The sequence below is a fragment of the Mya arenaria genome, chromosome 7 (genome assembly GCF_026914265.1).
Source record: "Mya arenaria isolate MELC-2E11 chromosome 7, ASM2691426v1".
Taxonomy (NCBI): domain Eukaryota; kingdom Metazoa; phylum Mollusca; class Bivalvia; order Myida; family Myidae; genus Mya; species Mya arenaria.
The window spans coordinates 42,028,778-42,047,676 of record NC_069128.1 but is presented as its reverse complement, the minus strand read 5'-3'; the positions used below and the strand labels follow the sequence as shown (position 1 = coordinate 42,047,676).

General features: G+C 32.4%; 1 protein-coding gene across 2 annotated transcripts; it reads left to right on the top strand.

The window, feature by feature from the left end:
* The first annotated feature begins 439 nt into the window (after positions 1 to 439).
* Positions 440 to 17,127, top strand: LOC128241888 (transient receptor potential cation channel subfamily M member 2-like). Of its 2 annotated transcripts, none has more exons than XR_008262502.1 (13): positions 440 to 536; positions 1,515 to 1,740; positions 2,403 to 2,524; positions 3,077 to 3,134; positions 4,091 to 4,219; positions 7,167 to 7,421; positions 7,914 to 8,088; positions 8,703 to 8,859; positions 10,008 to 10,210; positions 10,547 to 10,673; positions 10,904 to 10,982; positions 11,237 to 11,353; positions 14,244 to 17,127. XR_008262502.1 is itself a non-coding variant. In XM_052959009.1 (13 exons), exons 1-12 carry the CDS (start codon positions 448 to 450, stop codon positions 11,297 to 11,299), a joined length of 1,683 nt encoding a protein of 560 aa, XP_052814969.1. In that variant the 5' UTR covers positions 440 to 447; the 3' UTR covers positions 11,300 to 11,319; positions 14,244 to 17,127. The 2 variants fall into 2 exon arrangements, 1 of the variants encoding a protein (XP_052814969.1); XM_052959009.1 differs by having other exon boundaries at positions 11,237 to 11,319.
* Positions 17,128 to 18,899: the final 1,772 nt, after the last annotated feature.

Here is an 18,899-nt window from a genome sequence, read left to right as displayed (position 1 = left end):
GTTTTGTAGTTTAAGAGCTATTGCACAGACATTTAGATCTGTTTGATGCACATAAATGAAAAAAATGTTCCATCCTCGCAGAAGTTGGTTTTATTCACATAAATTGTAATTCATTTGTACCAAGCTCACAGATTCATATTTTATATGGCTCCCACATTTAAGTTCAAAGTCGTTTGATGCACACACTTGACACTTGTTCAATATATATAATTCAATTGAAACTTTTCAATGCATACACTTTATTAGTAAATTATTTAATAAAAACAATCGAACAGAAGATTGATTACTTAACACAATTTAATAGAAGGTTGTTTCATCCACTTAATAAAATAAAAGTTGTTAATTGCAGACTTAAATATAGATGTTTGTGTCACATTTGAAATGTGTTGTTTTTGCACACAAATAAAAACGTTCTCATATATGTTCGTATTACAGGATGCCATAGCTATGGCTTTGGTTGGTAACAAAATGTTCAAGTCCATGTTGAGCGAAACACGTGACAAGGAGCGCATCAAGGAAATACAGGCATGCATAAAGTAAGAGTATTGCTGAACTAGAAATACATATGAAATCCAGTTAAGCTTTTCTCATGTTTTCAAAAAATGTGGTGTAAAATTGGCCAAAATGTTGTTAATGTCAGTATTTCTTTTGTTGTCACCATTACCCCTAATTAGTTCTTAACTTAATTTAATTAGGCAGATTGGGTTTTGGCGTAAAAATATCCAAAAAATAAATAAATTGAGTACGAAAGAAACGTTTAAGGGATTGATAATTTTACAGATATGTCAAGAAAAAACAAAAATCAAACATAAAATGTTAACTATCTTATCTGATACTGACTTTTAAATGTACATGAGTTATCGTTAAAGTATTTGTGGTCAAAACTGCTTAGCACCATTTGTATAAAAAATCTAAGAAACATGGTCAATTTTTACTTGTCTGGTAAGGTTAGTTTTTAAATCATTTTTCACAATTACAATTCATATATATTGACCATTCACTTTGGATATAAAATGTTTGAAGTTAATTTTACCAAAAAAAAACACAAATAGAAAACCGTTTAAACATCTGTGTTCAAATATTCTTAACGGGGGGATTACACATTGCAAATGTGTAACCATGTCAGGGGCATCTCCTGATGTACTTAAAATGTAAAAAGCAGATATACAAGCAAAGAAACATTTCATCATTTTCGATACATAACGATCTAGTCTGATTGAAAACATAGTCATTATCTTTAAAGTTTGTGATGTGTATGTTTTGGTATGTTTTCTAATGTACTATAAACATAAACATATTTTTATGCAGAGAGTATGAAATTATTTCTGTGCATAAGAGCTAAAATAAGACAGTTTCGATAAGACATTGTCAAAATATACGTTCAACGTGTTTTAAATACTGTACGATGAAAACATGAATAGAACAAATATGAATAATATTTTATTATACTTGATTTCAATTAAACTACACCTCAATCGTTGACTTATCAAAGATGGCTTTCGCCTTGATTTCAGGGAATGGACATGTCTAGCTAACGGAGTCTTGTCTGAATTGTACTCAACAGACGAACGAAAAACCGAGGACCTTTTGGTACAAAGGCAAATCAACTGGGGCAATGAATCGTGTATGTCGATAGCTGTGCAGGCAGACAACACGGATTTTATCACACAAGCCGCATGTCAATCTCTGCTAAACAGGATATGGAATGGCCGACTGGCTAAGGACAATTCGCGATGGAGAGTAGGTCACAACTTTGCATTACTTGATTATTTTGGTTTTATTTCTGTTAAAAATATAAAACCCTCAGGTTTACGTTTTCATTGTGATTTGAAGCTTTTAACACAATCAAACGATAGAAAACAATTACATTTAAACAACAGGAATTATTTCTCATGAATGTAGTATAACTAATTTAAAATCTAGTCACAGTAGGAATAATTGGGATGATTTTCATAGGATTTGTGAACAAACACACTTTTTAACCGTAAAAGTTACAGTCTTAAGTGCATTTAACCTCTTTGTTGTATTGACTGATGAGTTTTTTCTTGTGCTCATGATGCTATCCCATTGGTTAACAATTGATCAATGGGTATATTTCACCGACTCACCGACTATTTTTATTAGCATTGTACTGTTGTTTTAATTGACTCTCCGTTATAAATGGTCATCAGTTGAAAACTGATCAAGTTTACGCCAAGTGAACTGATTCACCTGATACTGAAAATAGTTATTTATGGTGTATGTTACCAATAACAATGAATACTAGTTTGTTTATACATTGCTTTGTCAATAATTTATTCAGGGTCGGGACTTAAAATAAGGTCGGTCAAGCGGTATTGTTAGGTCGTAATTGAGGTGAAGCAAACAAGTATATAACATATATATTGCTCTTCTCTTTTCAGCTCCTGCTGTGTTTGCTGTGTCCATTCTTGGCTCATAACCTGCTGGACTTCACCGAACGTCATGTTTCGTCCGAGAAAAATAACACCTCGGAAGATTGGACGACAAAAAAGCTATCAGTAGTGTATGTTTGTGTTCGTGTATGTATTTGTAAATAGATATTGCTTTAAAAAATTAATTTCAATAATGAACAAACTATGTGCGAAAGGACAATTTTAATCATGGGGGTTTCTGATGAAAAGCGATGTCTGCCTGGTTCAATAACTGGCGTGCGAATAAGTGAATTGCTTTGTTATGTATTCATACGATAGTTATTGTACAGTGATAAGAAGATCTGTGTTATACTGTATATTCTTCCGTTATGGGGGTTAATGGGTGTTTTATCGAAAATAAAGCATACACTCCAACATAGAACCAACTTTTTCAAAATCATAACATAGTAACAGACTGTGTCGTGAATCAGAAATACACTCTCAAAGAGTGAAAAATAGTTTCATCAAAAACATGCGGCAGCACTTATGGTCAATTAAAAAGAAAAAAAACCTGTATTTTATGTTAATACAAAGCTGATTGCAAACCAGCTGTTGCAGTGCTGTTACTTTTCCTCCACTATAATGTTGCCTAGATACATTTTGGTTTAAACTGAAAAACAATGTTGTCTTATTCATCATTTCAGTTTCGGTAGGGCCTACTACTTCTTCAACGCTCCAGTCATCATCTTTTTGAACAATTTGGTTAGTCCTGCTAATTCTTTTCACCATTCCTTCCAGCATCTGTTTGTATTCAACAAGCCTTTACAAGGTATTTCCTAGACCTGCTTCGCCCGTTTCATCATATTTGTGTTCGATGTGGTATTTTCTGCTATTACTTCTGAAAGCCCCTTTTGATACTCTTGTGTACAGTGTTGTATTACCTACTATTCATTTTCAATGGCCCTATTACAATCTTTATGTACGATGTGGTTTTCCCTATTATTACTTTTCAAATACTTTCAAATATATGTGTGTCTAACACGATTGTCCTAGCGTCTAACACCATCTTTGTTTACGATGTGGTACTTCCTACTTTAACATTTCAACGTGGTATTTTATACTATTCCTTTTAAAATACCTTTCAACATCATTGTGTAAAATGTCATACTGCATACTTTTATCGTATATCGCCCCTTTCACCATCTTTGTGGACGATGTAGTATCTTCCTTTTAATACTATCCAATACCCCTTTCACTATCTGTCGTAAAATATTGTATTTCCTACTTTTACCTTTTTTTCAAAGCTTCGGTTCACCATCTTTGAGTACAGTATAGTTACGTATAATGAGACTATTTCGTTTGTACCCTCGTGTTCGGTCTTAAAATAGATTTTTGGTTTTAACAAGCTTCCAAGTCAATTGACTTTTGTAAAGTTAGGTTGAAAAACTGTGTTAGTGGATAATTTAAACAGTTTTTAAAAGGAAAAGTCAATATGTTATTATTGTCTAGATGTAGTTTGCTAATCAAGCTGTTCGCGATGATCACATAAATCACTATACAGATGTAACATACGACTTAACGCGCAATCGTAGTAAAGCCCATAACTTGTTTAGCTATATTGCTGCTTGTTGCTCTCTTGTAAAGTATTATAATAACAAACACATTCATACAGTTCTTCAAAACTTGGCACTCATATTGTATAACACTGTTTCTTGCAGTGTTCTTACCTCGTGTTCCTCAGCCTGTACACGTATATCCTGGTCTTCAGCTTTGACACCCAAGTCTCCCTGGAAGAGATAATTCTTATTGTATGGGTGTTCGCTTTTGCAACAGAGGAAGTCAGACAGGTGTAGTAGTTACTGTAGATTAAACCATTTTTAACCGTACAGCCCTTTTTATTGCTTACATTTTACGAAGAAATAAATCGAGGTATTATCATAGAATTTATGTCTTTGGCATCGAAAAGCAAATACTTTAACTTTAAAGATATTCAAATGAAACTTAATGCACTTATGTTGTGAGATCCAATAAGTAGACGTGAATAGCAAGGTGCATATCTGGGTTAAATGAAAAGTGGATAGTGTTTGAAAATCGGCCTTTATTTGCTATTAGTAATCGAATCGAATCGGACCAAGCATTTCGAACACCACTGGTCACAACCATCATATGAACGTATTTCTTAGCCTGTAGAAGGTCACGTAATTATTTGCTTCTACACGTGTGAAATATTTTAGATTTGATTGTGTTTTAATGATTCAATCCTTGGCCAAAATTTCAACTTGACGGAAATTTGTTGAACGATGCAATGCTGTAAGAACCTTATTGATTTTAAGTCATTGTGCTTGAGTTTAAGGTCGTGATGACCTACTCTAGGTTTTATTGCAAATAGTTTCTTAACATTATCTAAAATGTTGACATAGAAATATGTTCATTTATGCTGATCAATTTTTAAAGTTAAAACAGACACAAATTGACATCCACTCCATTATGCAATGCGTTGTCACCTTCATGTTATAAATTATCTCTATAAAAATGTTACACATCAATATTTCAAAACTGCATAAAAGGTCAGCATGATAGTATGTTATATTACTAATGGCTATCTGTGCAATAAAACTTTCCAGTGTCTTTTGTCTTGTCCTGTGACAGCGCTGGTTTATTTATTTTTTTATCTAATTGTTATTTTAAGATTGAAACATATTTTAAGCCATAAAACGTCAGTGCTTCTAATGGCATGTTTAAATATTTAAATTATTATTATACAGCTTAACATTTGATTACTTATATATATATAATATTTGGTATGCAGCCTCATGTAGTGTTACTTTTACAAATTGTTTAAATTGTATGTCTTTGGGGGGTCAGAATTGGCCCCTGGGTCATGGGTTTCGGGTTTTTATATTTTTATATAGTTATATCTGTGAACATCTTCTTTCCTAAAACCGTAAATCCAAGACCTCAACTAATTTTTTTGTAGCTCTGGCAGTAGTATTTATCAAGATTGTTAAAATTTTGTCCCTGAAACAGGCCCTGCCTTCGGGGTCTCAGGTTTTCTTTATATTTATTAAGTAAATCTTTGAAAGTATTTTTCTCTGAAACTTCAAGGCACAGGCCTCTGATATTTGATACGTATACTCACGTAGTGGTCCTATCATAAAATATTAAAATGATGTCCTGAGCTCAACGCTGGATCCGCTCCTGTTGTCCCAGGTTTTTATATTCTTCAAGAATATTTTTTTGAAAAACTTGTTCTCCGAAACCTCATGGCCAAGGCATTTGATATTAGTTAATTTGCCTCATGTAGTGGCGTTTTACCAAAACTGGTTGAATAATGCCTCAGTTATTAAAGCTGGCCACGACCCAGGTGTCTTTGTAAACTTTCACTGAAACGGCAAATCCAAGACCCTTGATATTTTTATGTAGCCTCACGCAGTGGTTAGTTAAACTTTCTTAACAACCAATTAATTCCTTTGCAACCAACTAATGATTTCCTTATCAACCAAGACTTTCTTAGTAAAACATTTATTCCTTCGCAACCAGTGACCTCTTTAGCAACCAATGACTTTCCTAAGAATCATTTAAACTCATAGCAAACAACGACTTCTTTAGCATACATTCCTTAGCAACCGGCTGCTTCCTTTTTCATCACAGTCATTGTCCTGGAGAAAAACTAGTTGACGTCTTGACTTCCCTAGAAATACTATTGATTTACTTTTACAATGACTTATCTCCTATAAACAAGTTATAGGTATTTGTATATTGTTATGCTTGCATAGTGTGTTTGTATGTGTAAAAACAAACATTTATTAATACTGTAATAGTGTACTTAATTCCTGCAAAATATTTATTCATTCAGTTGCATTTTATTATACATTTTTCTCTCTAAGTTCGATAGTAAGGAAATTCTTTACAAACGCAGGATTGTTTAAACAGTTACTTCTTTACTTTCTTGACCAAACTGAAGACTGTATTATATAAGTATGGAATAGATGATGAAAGAGTTATATCATAAATAAAGTTTTATAAAATGATTATCCAGTTATTAGAATATTAATTCATTGTTAATTACATGTGGTAACTTCAAAAATATCTTTTTGATTATTTAAAGATGTGGAAACGTAAGATTTTTGCAAAATAATACAAAATACAAATGTGTATTGCTTGGGAGTTATTTGTATACGCAATATTTCATAATTTATATTACAATTCTGAATCCTTTATATTTTAACAAGTTTGGATAATTTAGTCAGTGTGCTTCAGCAGTGCTGACCAATGCATAATGAAATCACCTATTTTCATGTTTTTCGGTAAATATCCAGAATCATTTTGATCTGCAACGACAATAAAGGAATTCTGAACTACCTTCTTAAGAATATGACGTATTTGCTTCCGTTAACATTTATTTACCTGGTAATTTATATAAATCGCAAAATTCACGTGGCATGTGATATGTAACAAGACTGTAATAGCGACCTTACACGTGGTGTTCAAATAAAACTATCAGCATGTTGCTTTTTATTCTTGCGTATATGCTCTTGATAAAAAATAATCAAACAAGGCATTCCAGAACAGCTTGAGGCATCATATGTATATCTTTCTGTTTTGGGCACCTTTTTGCGAAGTGTTAATTTTCGAAGCCTGTTTTGGGGTTTTCGCTTACATTATTAGGTTGCTTGGTTTTAAACATCAAGACCTTAAATTGATTCACACACAAATTGTAAATATCGATTGAATTGCAAAATAAGAACAATCGATTCAATAAAATAATAAATATTTGCCTTTCTTACACGTCAGATGGTATCGACATCTTCAAAACCATTAGCCACGAAATGTCATAGCTACATCAATAACACATGGAACAAAGTCGACACCATGACCATAGTAGTGTTCATTATCGGAATAATACTTCGATTCCTGCCTTACGAGAGTACTTTCGAAGCTGCCAGGGTGGTCCTTGCTCTCAACTATGTAACGTTTTTCCTGCGGTTATTGCATATATTTTCAGTTCACAAAGAACTGGGACCAAAACTTGTCATGATTGGCAAAATGGTAAGTTAATATAACGATTTTTATGTGCATTTTTAAATGAATAACAATTTTCTTTAATTCAATTAATTTAAGCATTTCTTTTGTTCATACTGGTCGTATTAATAGTGTGTGCGTTTCAAAAAGATATGAAATATCATACTACTATGACTGTTAACCGTAGTGTTTAAGTTATTTATATGCAGGACTGGTGTACTTTCTGCTGATAAAGATGTTGTTTGTGTTTTTGTGAACATTTGTTAAAGAATAACTATGTCGGTCTCTCCTATCTTACTCATTTAGATCAAGGATTTGATGAAAGAAATGGTCAAATAAAGTTGTTCGTGTGTGTGCACAACATGTTTTTTCATATTACTTCTGTTACACAAAATGTTTTACATATCCAGATCGAGAACCTGGTGTTCTTCCTTGTCATAATGTTGTTTGTGAACGTTCTTAAGAGCACACTAAGTATTACCGTAATACTAATGTCAACCCTAATGCTGTACTTTCCAGGTTCAGGACTTAATGTACTTTGTGCTGATCTTGATTGTGTTTGTATTCTCGTTCGCGATCTCCTCCAACTCCATTCTTTATCCAAACTCCCCTTTTACATGGAACACGGCTGTTCAGATCATCCGTAAATCCTACTGGAACATCTATGGAGAGCTGTTCCTGGAAGAAATTGAAGGTTTGTCGTATCTTCCCTCATTTATTTTGAGGTCGGCTGCTTTTCGAAGAAATATGCCCGGATATTTTGATATGCTTGGCGTCGGTGTCCATGACGGCTTCATAGTGCAAACGTTTATCATTGGCTATAACTAAAACAAAATTAACGATATTCAAATAAAACATGTTTCAGAGTTAATACGAAAAATGTATGGCAATATTGACAAAACTGACTATAATTTTTGTCCACTATTGCCTTTGGTAGCTTTTTTTGCTAGAAACTTTAGTGGTGGCCATGATTTGCAAACAGGTAGTTAAAATATAAAAAACGACACTTGTACAAATGTTTACTACATAAGTATGAACATTTGTACATACTCATCATTCGAAAATTGGCTGAGAAAAAACTTGCGACTAAATCGGTGTAAAATTGGTTTAAATATATTTGTTTATATGTTCCCCAGATGTTTCATTGGTTGGGCAATTATACTGATTTGCTTAATGTTTGATTTATGGTACATTTTATATAGCTTGCTAAATAAAATCAATAGAACATTTCAGCTTAAGTGAAAATGTATTGGATCGCTTATCCGCGTACGATGTTAATATAATCATCATGTAATTTTAATTTCTCAGGTGAAGCTGACTGTACGAACGACGCTGCATTATGGATGAATGGTACCCAAGCCAGATGCCCGACCGACACAGGAATGTGGTTGGTGCCGATCATGATGGGCATCTACATGATGATTGCCAATGTCTTGCTACTAAACCTTCTTATTGCAATGTTCAGGTACGGTTTATGGTTCAACATAGTATTTAAATAAGATTTATTGTTAATATTTGTTTAGTTTACTTCCATATTTGGTTTGAAAAACACTCAATTGAAACTTTAAAGGATTATGAATAGTTGTATATGAATCCATTCAGTATAGCATATACCATAACGCTATGTCACAAAATGGGCCACCATTTTAATTTTTAGTTACATAAAACAATGACAAATAAATGAGTGTTTCAAATTTCACTGACCCAACAAATGGAGTTGCTAGGTCGCGGAATGTTTATGTTGTTTTTAAGTCACGTTACCGCATGTCTGAATATCATTATTGCATTCAAACACATCACCCTCTGGTCTAGATAGACTGTTACTATAGTGTTCTAGAAAACATAACATAAAACATCTACCTGAAGCAAGAACTTGCCTAAAAAGCTGTATTCAAAATGAGAAAATATTGTAGGCTTTAATGTGGTTTATAGAGATTAAGCAAATGATATTTTAATGTTTTTGACAAATAAATAACGTTTTGATATTATTCACTGTTTTAAATGTTTAGCCCGCTCTTAATACCAAAGCAAACATGAGCGCACATGGGACTGGGACACAAATTCAATGACGTCTTTTTCGAAATGGCATAGTTTCGCATACAATTTGGCGCACATTTCTTAAAATCAACATATCAAAAGTGTAATTTTGTATCCTTCGTTTTAAAGCGTTTAATAAAAAGAAACATTGGTCTTTTCAGTGTAGGATCGCAATATATTTCACCTCGTGAACACCAAAAGTATTTTTTTTACTCGTGGCAACACTCCTTGTAAATAAAGGTTTTGGTGATGACGAGGTGATATATATTGAAATATTACACTGAAAAGACCATTTTTTATATATTACAATCTTACTCTTTAACAAGCAATTATTACTCTAATTTAAACATTTTTAAACTTGTTAATTATTTGTGCCCTTTCTTCTGCGGTAAAAACAAAATGAATAAAAAATTAAGAAATGTTAGTTCTTCAATGCAGAACATTTATTGCATTTAAAGCCCTTAAAGGAATTGGTTATGTATCTGTTTCAGATATCTGACTTTAAGTTGATTTTTTTGGTGGAATTACTTTTGTGAATTATCGATGGGCATAATTTTTGTTTTTTATATTCTTCAGCAACACGTTCCGAAAAGTCCAGGACAACACAGACAACCATTGGTACATCCAGCGTTACTCTCTTATCAACGAATACAGCATGCGGCCTTCACTTTTCCCACCGTTTAATCTCCTCTTGCCTTTTGTTTGGCTTTTTGATTGGCTATTCCGGTTAATATTTAAGTCGCGTTATATGGCAAAGAAGCTGAAAATAAATTGTTTCTGTGAGTATTTAAAGAAATACGCGACAGCGTTGTAATCTGGTTTATGTTTAAAGTCAAATGTCTCGGATAATGTGTCTCACACTATCCTGATTTAAGATATAAGGCTCTCAAATTGAATTTTTGTAGAGAAATTTGCATGAATCACGGAACACATCTTATTGTCAAAGCCTTTTAAAGTAGTAAATATGCAAATATATTTTCAAGTAACAGGACCTCACGAAGAATGCCCTATTGTATGCCATTTATTTGGGTCTACAATATTGAGTGTGAAGTATTTCAAACAAAATAATGTTATCTACAAAAAACATACATTTGTTGACAATTTGCTGTCCTTAGGTCGATGGTTAGGGAATCAGAAAGAGTTGAAACAATGGGAGGAAGTGATTGCAGCCAACTTTAACCATAAGCGGGAAGTGAAAGATTTGCGAAGTCCTGAAAACAAACTTAATGACACACACGATATGTAAGCTGAATACATAGATTATTTGCACTTACCAAGAAATTTTCTCTTCATATGTGATAACATTTAAGGCTATGATAGATGCTCGCCTGTTCTGTTATTGCCCGCGCTGTAAAAATTGTATCTATCTCTTTCTATTTTGGTCCTTACTTATTTAATTTCTCTTTCATTTTTTTATGTTTGATTCAGTGGTTACTATTATTTAAGGCATTTTTCACTTTCCCTGTTTTAAGTATAGAGCAGATCCATGAACAGCTTGTATTGAAGATTCATCCTGGACTAGAGAGTAGGCTGACAAGCATCGAAAATCAGGTAGGATACTATAATATAATATTATTTAAAGAAAATGGATATCTTACGATTGTTTGATGCATCTGTCACCTACAGATGTTGAAATAAATCGAAAACCGAAACTGGAAAGTAGGTTGACCAGCATGGAGAAAAAGGTAAATTGATAAACTTAAATCAGAATTAATACTACTTCCTTAAAACTAAAAATAAGTATGTTTTAATGTGTTTTAAGGTTTGTTATAAAATAATAAAATCATGAATTTGTTTCTTCGCAGTTGGAGCGGATAATACAGATGAATGAGAAAAAACCTTCAGATCAAGCACCAGGTCCAGTCTAGAAAGCAAGTCAGCGATGAAGGTATGGACTGATCTCAGATTAGGGACAAGCGTTGGTAAGGATTTTGTCACATAAAAGAGGTGCACTATTTGTGTTTCACTGACTCTTGTATCTTTTGGCAACAACCGTGTTCCTCTGAACTTGGTTAATTCTTGAATTTTATACTACTGGATTTGTATTTTTATTTTTAATTGTAATCTTTGATAGGAGCTAACCTTATATGAGGGGGTGGATGGCATTTCTTCAAACTCAAACTTGCGTAGGTGCTCAACTCAGAATAAGGGTTGCATTGTGTCAAACGTAAATTTAGATAGCTGTTTACCTAAAATAAGGGGTTACATTTTGTCAAACTTAAATTTGAGCAGGGACTTTTCTCATATTCGTGGTTGCATTGTGTCATACTAAAAGTTAGGTAAGGTTTTATCGTACATAAAGGGTTGGATTGTGTAAATATAAACTTGAGTAAGGTTATATTGTAGATAAGGGGATGAATTGTTTAGAACTTGGGACCGGCTGTTTCTCAAATATGAGATTGCATTGTACCTTACCCAAACTCGGGTTAAGGGCCTATGTCATATTAAAGTCAACATTATGTCAATCAAAGCGCTTTTACTTAAATAAAGATTTAATTCATATAAGAGTTAGCATTGTGTTAATCTCAACTTTTGGTAGAGGCTTATCTCATAGAGCAGGTTTCATTTTCGAAAACTCAAACTTAAGTACTAGGTGGTTATCACGTATTAGGGAGTTTATTGTGTCGATTTCAAACATTGGTAGGGGCTTACCTTAGATTAGGAATGCATTTTGTCAATCGTAATTTTGATAAGACGCTTATGTTTCATAAAGGATTGCCATGCGTTAATATATTTGGGGAAATTAAGGGTTTCATTGTGTCGATTTCAAACATGGGTAGAGGCTTTCCTTAGATTAAGGCTATCATTTTGTCATTCTTAAACTTGATAAGAGGCATATGTCACATAAGGAACAACATTGCGTTAACAATTTTGGGAAAAATAGACCTAATTTAAACTTACGCTCAGAAGGCTATTATGTAACAAACTTAGTTACATTGTATTGAATTTAACTTGAATAGGGCTTCTTTCAAATACTTAATTACATTGTATCGAACCAAAACTTACCTCACTATTGGTCTATTTTTTTTAAATGGGTTGCTTAGAATCAAACTCAAACGACGATTACTAATAGGCTTACCAAACATAATGGATACCTTGGTATCAAACTATTATCAACATTACGAAAGGGATCGTCTCACATATTGAGCTACTTTGTATCAAACTAAAATTAGTGTTACTTAGGGGCTTGTCTCACATAAATAGTAACTTTGTATCCAATCGAAACTAACCTTACTAAGGTTCTTACCTGACATAAGGGTCATTTTGTATAAAACTTAACCTTAGGTTATAAGGAGCTTAACCCACATAAGAATAACTTGGTTTCAAACTTAACCTTAGATTACTAAAGGGCTTACCTCACATAAAGGTTACATTGCATTAAGCTGAAACTAAAGCTACTGATGGAATTATCTTACATAAAGGGTTATTTTTATCAAACGTAACGTAAGGTTTCGTTGAGGCTTATCTAATGAAAGGGGTTAATTAGTTTCAAAATTGTTGGTATTGTGAACAAATGTAATGAAAACGTATATGCATATGAAGATATTTTGCTCCATGCAGTATTTAGCTTACATGCTATTAATATCTAGTCCATCTATTGTTGCTATTAAACCTTGACCTTGCGTTTTTTGGTATGAAGAATAATAATGAAAATGAAACCATTATTTTATTGTTTTGTGTTTAATTGAAAGCAAATGCAGGGAAACTTACTTTTTACGCATATTTAAAGAGACCTGTTTGTCAATAATTTAGTTATTCTATATTGAATGCAATTTCGATGAAGTTCAAAAGGTAAAATATTGCTTGAATTGATCATTATTGTATCACTTTAAATATGCACAGCTTTTAATTGTTACATATTATGACAGCACTGTTTTGTGTGTACTGTGTTGCATGCAATTATTGACTGATCTGAAGTTAAAAATATTTAACAGAACGGGTAAGTAAGTTGTTTAATTCAATCTGATATAAAAATAACATTGTATGAAAACATATTTTAAAAAAACAAACAATGTGAATTGCCTTGACCGAGCTCTATGTAAGGTTTTTCCAATGAATTGTGTTTTACGATTTTTGTGTTTTGAGAGTATTTCCAAACAATTTCCATTAATAATAATATGGAATTAATGTAAATGACAGTTATGTTATTAGGATATTTACAATAATGTGGTATTAAAAAGTGCGTAAGTGCCTTTACGCGGTATTTGGGTGGATGCTATAATTTGTTATTCGAGTAAGTACCATAAGGTGGTATTATTATTTTGGTAAGTGCCATATGCGGTATTATAGTAAGTGCAATTATGTTTAATAGGTTAAAACCTCTACTATGGAATATGCCATAATGCATTATACTGTTTAGTCAAATAGTTGTGTTAATACAGTAAATGCCAAAATGTGGTATTGTTAATGGGGTTCGTCGCATAATGTTGTATTATGTTTTTGTTCGTTTCATACGGCGATATTAGGATAGGTGCAATGATGCAGTATTTAGGTCAAATAGTGTGCTATACGGGTTATTAGAATGCATTATCAGGTTAAGTGTCATAATGTGGAAGAAGTATATGGTCAGGAAAATGAATATATAATTAACACATGATCAATTATTATACTTTTGTAAGCTTTTATTGTGAGATACTCACTTAAAACTTAGTAGTTGTAAACAATGACAATACACCTCTATATAGCAAGTCTCATACAAGTCAAATGATTAAATAAATCCCGCTGACCAACTGAGAAAAAAAAAACATTGGCATTATAATGTGGTACTATGTAAAATTTTATCTAGATCCAATATGTTTTTGCTGTTTTCAGGTTTCAGAGAATTTATCACTGGCATTCTGGTTGATTGTCCCTCACAAGCTGTCAATGCACAATTTACTCATATACTTTGTTAAACTCGCTACCAAGAGGCTAGAAGCATACAGTTATACCAGCCGGCACGACACACAGCTAGACTTTGTTTAACTCTTGCCGAAAGGCTTGGAGCATACTTTTTAAACCAGCTGCATGGGTCACATCTCAAATGTGTGATACTCGCTGCAATGAGGCAAAGTGAACATTTATATAAAAGTTAAATATACATTCAATTAAATATAGACTAATAGATTTTATTTAACTTTCAAAGTAACCAAGAGGAGAAAATATGCATTTTATGAATGATTGATTCGTGTTCTGTATTATTGAATAATATTTACAAGGATGCATAGGGCAAACATGTATATTGTTATTTTTTTTATGATATAAATATTCATCGTTTACTAACTTAAACTATGTCAAATAAAGATTAACATTCAGATATTCTGAATTTCCCCCAAAATGTATGCATTATGTATACTAGTAACTGCAGTGTTTCTGCAAAATTGTCAAAACCACACCCATGATATAAACCTACATTTTACATTGAGTTTGTCTTCGCTGATTTCGGGGATAAGGAACTTCTTCGTATTAGTTTTGTCTGTCACCCGTTTGTCAGGCTTACTTGTAATAATAGTGTTTCTGTTATATTTTGTAAGGCAAAAACAAAACTACGTTTAGTTTCTCAAGCATTCATTTTCTAACATACCAGTCTCTATTTTACTTAACAAAATAATCAACTTAAATTTAAACAAAACAGAATGATTTGGTGGGGTTTATCTTTTTCAACAAAGTCCAGAATCAATCACATAAAAAAAATTTGAATTGTGTAAAAGATATATATGATTTGTTCTACAATTTAATAGGTGTCATAATTACACATTTAAGACCATAAATGGCTTTTAATCTTGATATTGAAAACAAATTATGTGCTCCCTTCCCATAATTTGAAAAGTGTTTATTTGAGAAACTAAAGATGATTGGCAATTACTAAGATGTACTTTTTATTTGTATTTGTTGAAACATCTTCTGTTTTTCTTGGTCTAAATGATAAACAATCAGTTTATTTCTTTGAGCTAATTGCACATGATTTCATTAAAGATATGTAATCACAATGAAGAAACACATTGTTATAATGACCCTTTTTAAATGGAAGATATAACTCAAAATTATCTATACAAAAACTGTCTTTGGTCGCAAATTTCAGCTCAGAAAATCATCAAATATTTTTACAGGTCCATCAATCTAACAAGTTAAACGTTTTTCTGTATATTATATATATCTTGACTCAATATATTGTTATTGTAATCAGGTTTCTTTGCTTAGTTCAGTTATGTTAAATGTTTCATATATATTCATTATTAAGGCTTCTAACGTACTAGAACGGCGACGCTGAACATAGTAATCAATTTGGCATTGCCTTAGTAAAATGAACAATACTATCTGTTTTAACCATTTTAAGATATATTACTTCCAGTCCATGGTGGTGTTACCAGAAATACGTATATATAAATGTTAGGTCATAAAGCAGAAAGTGTTCTATATCGTAGGGAGACCCTGAAATGAAATAAAAAAAACATTCAATTTCGGTAGAAGCCTTTATAGTTATACCGCAGTAAAAGCGAATATTATTATGTTTTTTTTCCTATTCCGTAATAACATACAATTATTTTGTTATCTCAAACTAACAAAATTGGATTTCGTCATAACGAATTTGTTGTCTGCTGTTAAAATGAAATATTATTCTACGAAAGACTTTTATAATTTGTGATCTAATGAGATACTATTGCCATTATAACTGTTTTATGTGTATGAAGTATTGTAATGTTGAAGATCAGTATCCTACGCGGTTGTTTTGCTTGATGAGCTCATTGGAGCTGGTTTTCAGCTATATATTGATATACGAATTTAATTCAATTGTATATCAATGCCGTATTGTTTTGTTTAAATATTTTTATAAAGATGTTTTTTTCATTTTTTTATTTTATCCATAATCAATATCATTATTTCATTATTTCAATTTGCTTCATGTTGTTTTCATGTTTGTAGTATACCTTGTTGATTTCTTATGTTGTAGTACGATGTTTAACTATTTTCAGCTACAAGGACTCTTTGGTATTTGTTTTTATCATTTTTTCTAAATAATTGAACCAACGTGTTTAACAGTTGTAAATACTGACCGACAACTGGATGAGCATAATATTACATACATGCAAATAGTCATTATTGATCAAGACTTTAATCATGTGATGAAACAGTAACATTTCTGATAGCTAATTCATACCTTTCATAACCGCGTCTGGCCGGATTAGTATAACACGTGGTTTATGAAGCAGAGAGACCTAATTGAACTATCATCTGATTTGGTGTATTTATGTTCAGCTTATGACATAACTTATATAAGTCTTAGGTAAAACTTTTTCATGTTTTCTTACAAATAATATATGATTTTTATTCTAATATTTAAAGATAGGAAGTATTTACTTGTTCGAGTATATCGAATTGTTATATACCTATGTCGAATTGTTATATACCTTATGTCATGTTGTCTATATATAGTTATTAAAAATATATCCAACTATTAACAATTTCTGCATTATAGTTTAACTACATTATTTTACTGGCATGTTACTCAAGCTAATGAACACATTTAATAAGAAAACAATTCCTTTTTTGTAAGGTACATCTCACCTATGCTTGAGAGTGTTTTAGTTTTAGGAAAATATGCTGTGTATACAACACACTATTTTTTTATGAATTTCATCAGTCTTCATTTACCAGAAACTGTCAATTTTTTCATTTTGTTTTTATCTTAATTCATTTGTAATTCATAATAAAGAAACAGAAGAAACATCATCTGAGTTTTGTCTTCTTATCAAGGTTGCCCTTCCTATCTTAAGCGCAAATGATCGTGAACAATTTTAAATCTTATCAGCCGAAATAAACAGATATTAAAAAGCAAGTACCCTACTTAAAGGTGTACTTTAAGCCTGCTAAAAACTGGTTGAGAAACAAACATTATCATAGACCATCTATAATATATGCTAGGGGTACCAAATACACGATCAAAAAGGCCAATACCGGAGACACTGAACGGTCAAGTGACAGAAAAAAGAACCCGATCAAGCCATAATCCACTTGCGTCCGAGCCATGAAGAAGAAACCAAGTTTCCATCTCCAACCAACTACTATCAGTTCTCACCACCATGGCTGAAGCTGACATCCCACAGAGTACTAATCGGGGCCTGAAGGAGCTGAGCAAAATGCAATAGGATTTCAAATTAGGCCCCCTTTTTATAAATGTAACCTGTTGGAAAAGAGCCAGAATTGATTTTATAAATTGAACAATAGAACTATTTTAATATTTTCGCAATGTACCTAAAGATCTTCCACTTTTGTTTATGGCATGTATCCGGCCATTGACTGGTCTACCACAAGAGACATTTTTGAAACGGTCATATAAAACTAAATTCAAACAACGTTTCAGTAAAACCACAGATCCGGTTCAAACCTAAGCAGATGTATATCAAATGAAACAAAAGGTCAAAATAAAATGTTATATAGTTTGTTATGAAGTACATAAGAAAGCTCACACCGCTAACATATCTTAATATTTTAAGTGCAGTCGCTACTTCCACATGTAAGGTCTGACTTTCGGCTTAGGTCGTTATCACTTGAGGAATAAATTAACACTGCCGATATGTAAGAAAATGCACAAATTTAATCAAAGCATTAATCACCATAACAAAAGCAACCAATTAAGACATCAACATACCACACAAAATAACATAACGCCTAATTTCACGCAAGGGTCAATAATTTCAAAATAAAGTAACTTTCACGGGGATCATACAATAATAACAAAACACATTCAGAATGTTGAGTCCGAGGAAAAACAAATCCCCACATCTTTTGTGACTGCTTTGCAAAAACAAAGTTTGTCATTTTTGCAGAATTAAGGATCATATCAAACCCGCTCGCTTGAAATTGAGGCTACAAATGAAAGCTTACATATGGTTAAAGGGGGAACCACATGGAAAGGCAAAATTTCAACGATGTTGCATTAGATACTTCCGAGTCAGGTTGTACTAGCTTTCAGACTCACAATATGAAAACATAAGATACACAACCTCAAAGGCAATACATCTACATGATTTTCCCTAAAGGGAAATTGTATCTCATGCGGCTTCCGTATAAACTTGTGTAAAGTTCTTAGAGTTATCAACCTCAAAAATACATAAGTTTACGTCGATGATATTTTTGAGCATTCATCTAAGGCAAATGAACATCTATAGCACTTACAAGTAGTCTTTGACCTGTTGCAAGGAGCAAATTTAAAGTTACAACTCCAGATATGCAAACTAAGTACAGGTGGGATCGATGCCCTGGTTATTTCTTCTCTAGTGAGGGTATTAAAGTTAATCCAAAAATAACTGAGCCTGTCAAACATTCCCAGTTCTAATAAATGAAATACAGGTTAAACAATGGGATTATGTAATTACTACCGCAATTTTATCCTAAAATTTGCAGAAAATGATCAGCCTTTATATTAATTGACCCTGAACTTCAAAGTTCACTGTAATGATAGGGGTCAAAAATCATTTTATTCATTAG

What these genes read in the sequence shown, in the direction of transcription:
- LOC128241888 (XM_052959009.1), top strand. Translation starts at nt 448, where the DNA reads ATGGCTTTGGTTGGTAACAAAATGTTCAAGTCCATGTTGAGCGAAACA. An exon ending in TTGTCATGATTGGCAAAATG is followed by an intron (nt 7,422 to 7,913) that starts GTAAGTTAATAT and finishes TGTACTTTCCAG; the next exon opens with GTTCAGGACTTAATGTACTT. An exon ending in GCTGAAAATAAATTGTTTCT is followed by an intron (nt 10,211 to 10,546) that starts GTGAGTATTTAA and finishes TGCTGTCCTTAG; the next exon opens with GTCGATGGTTAGGGAATCAG.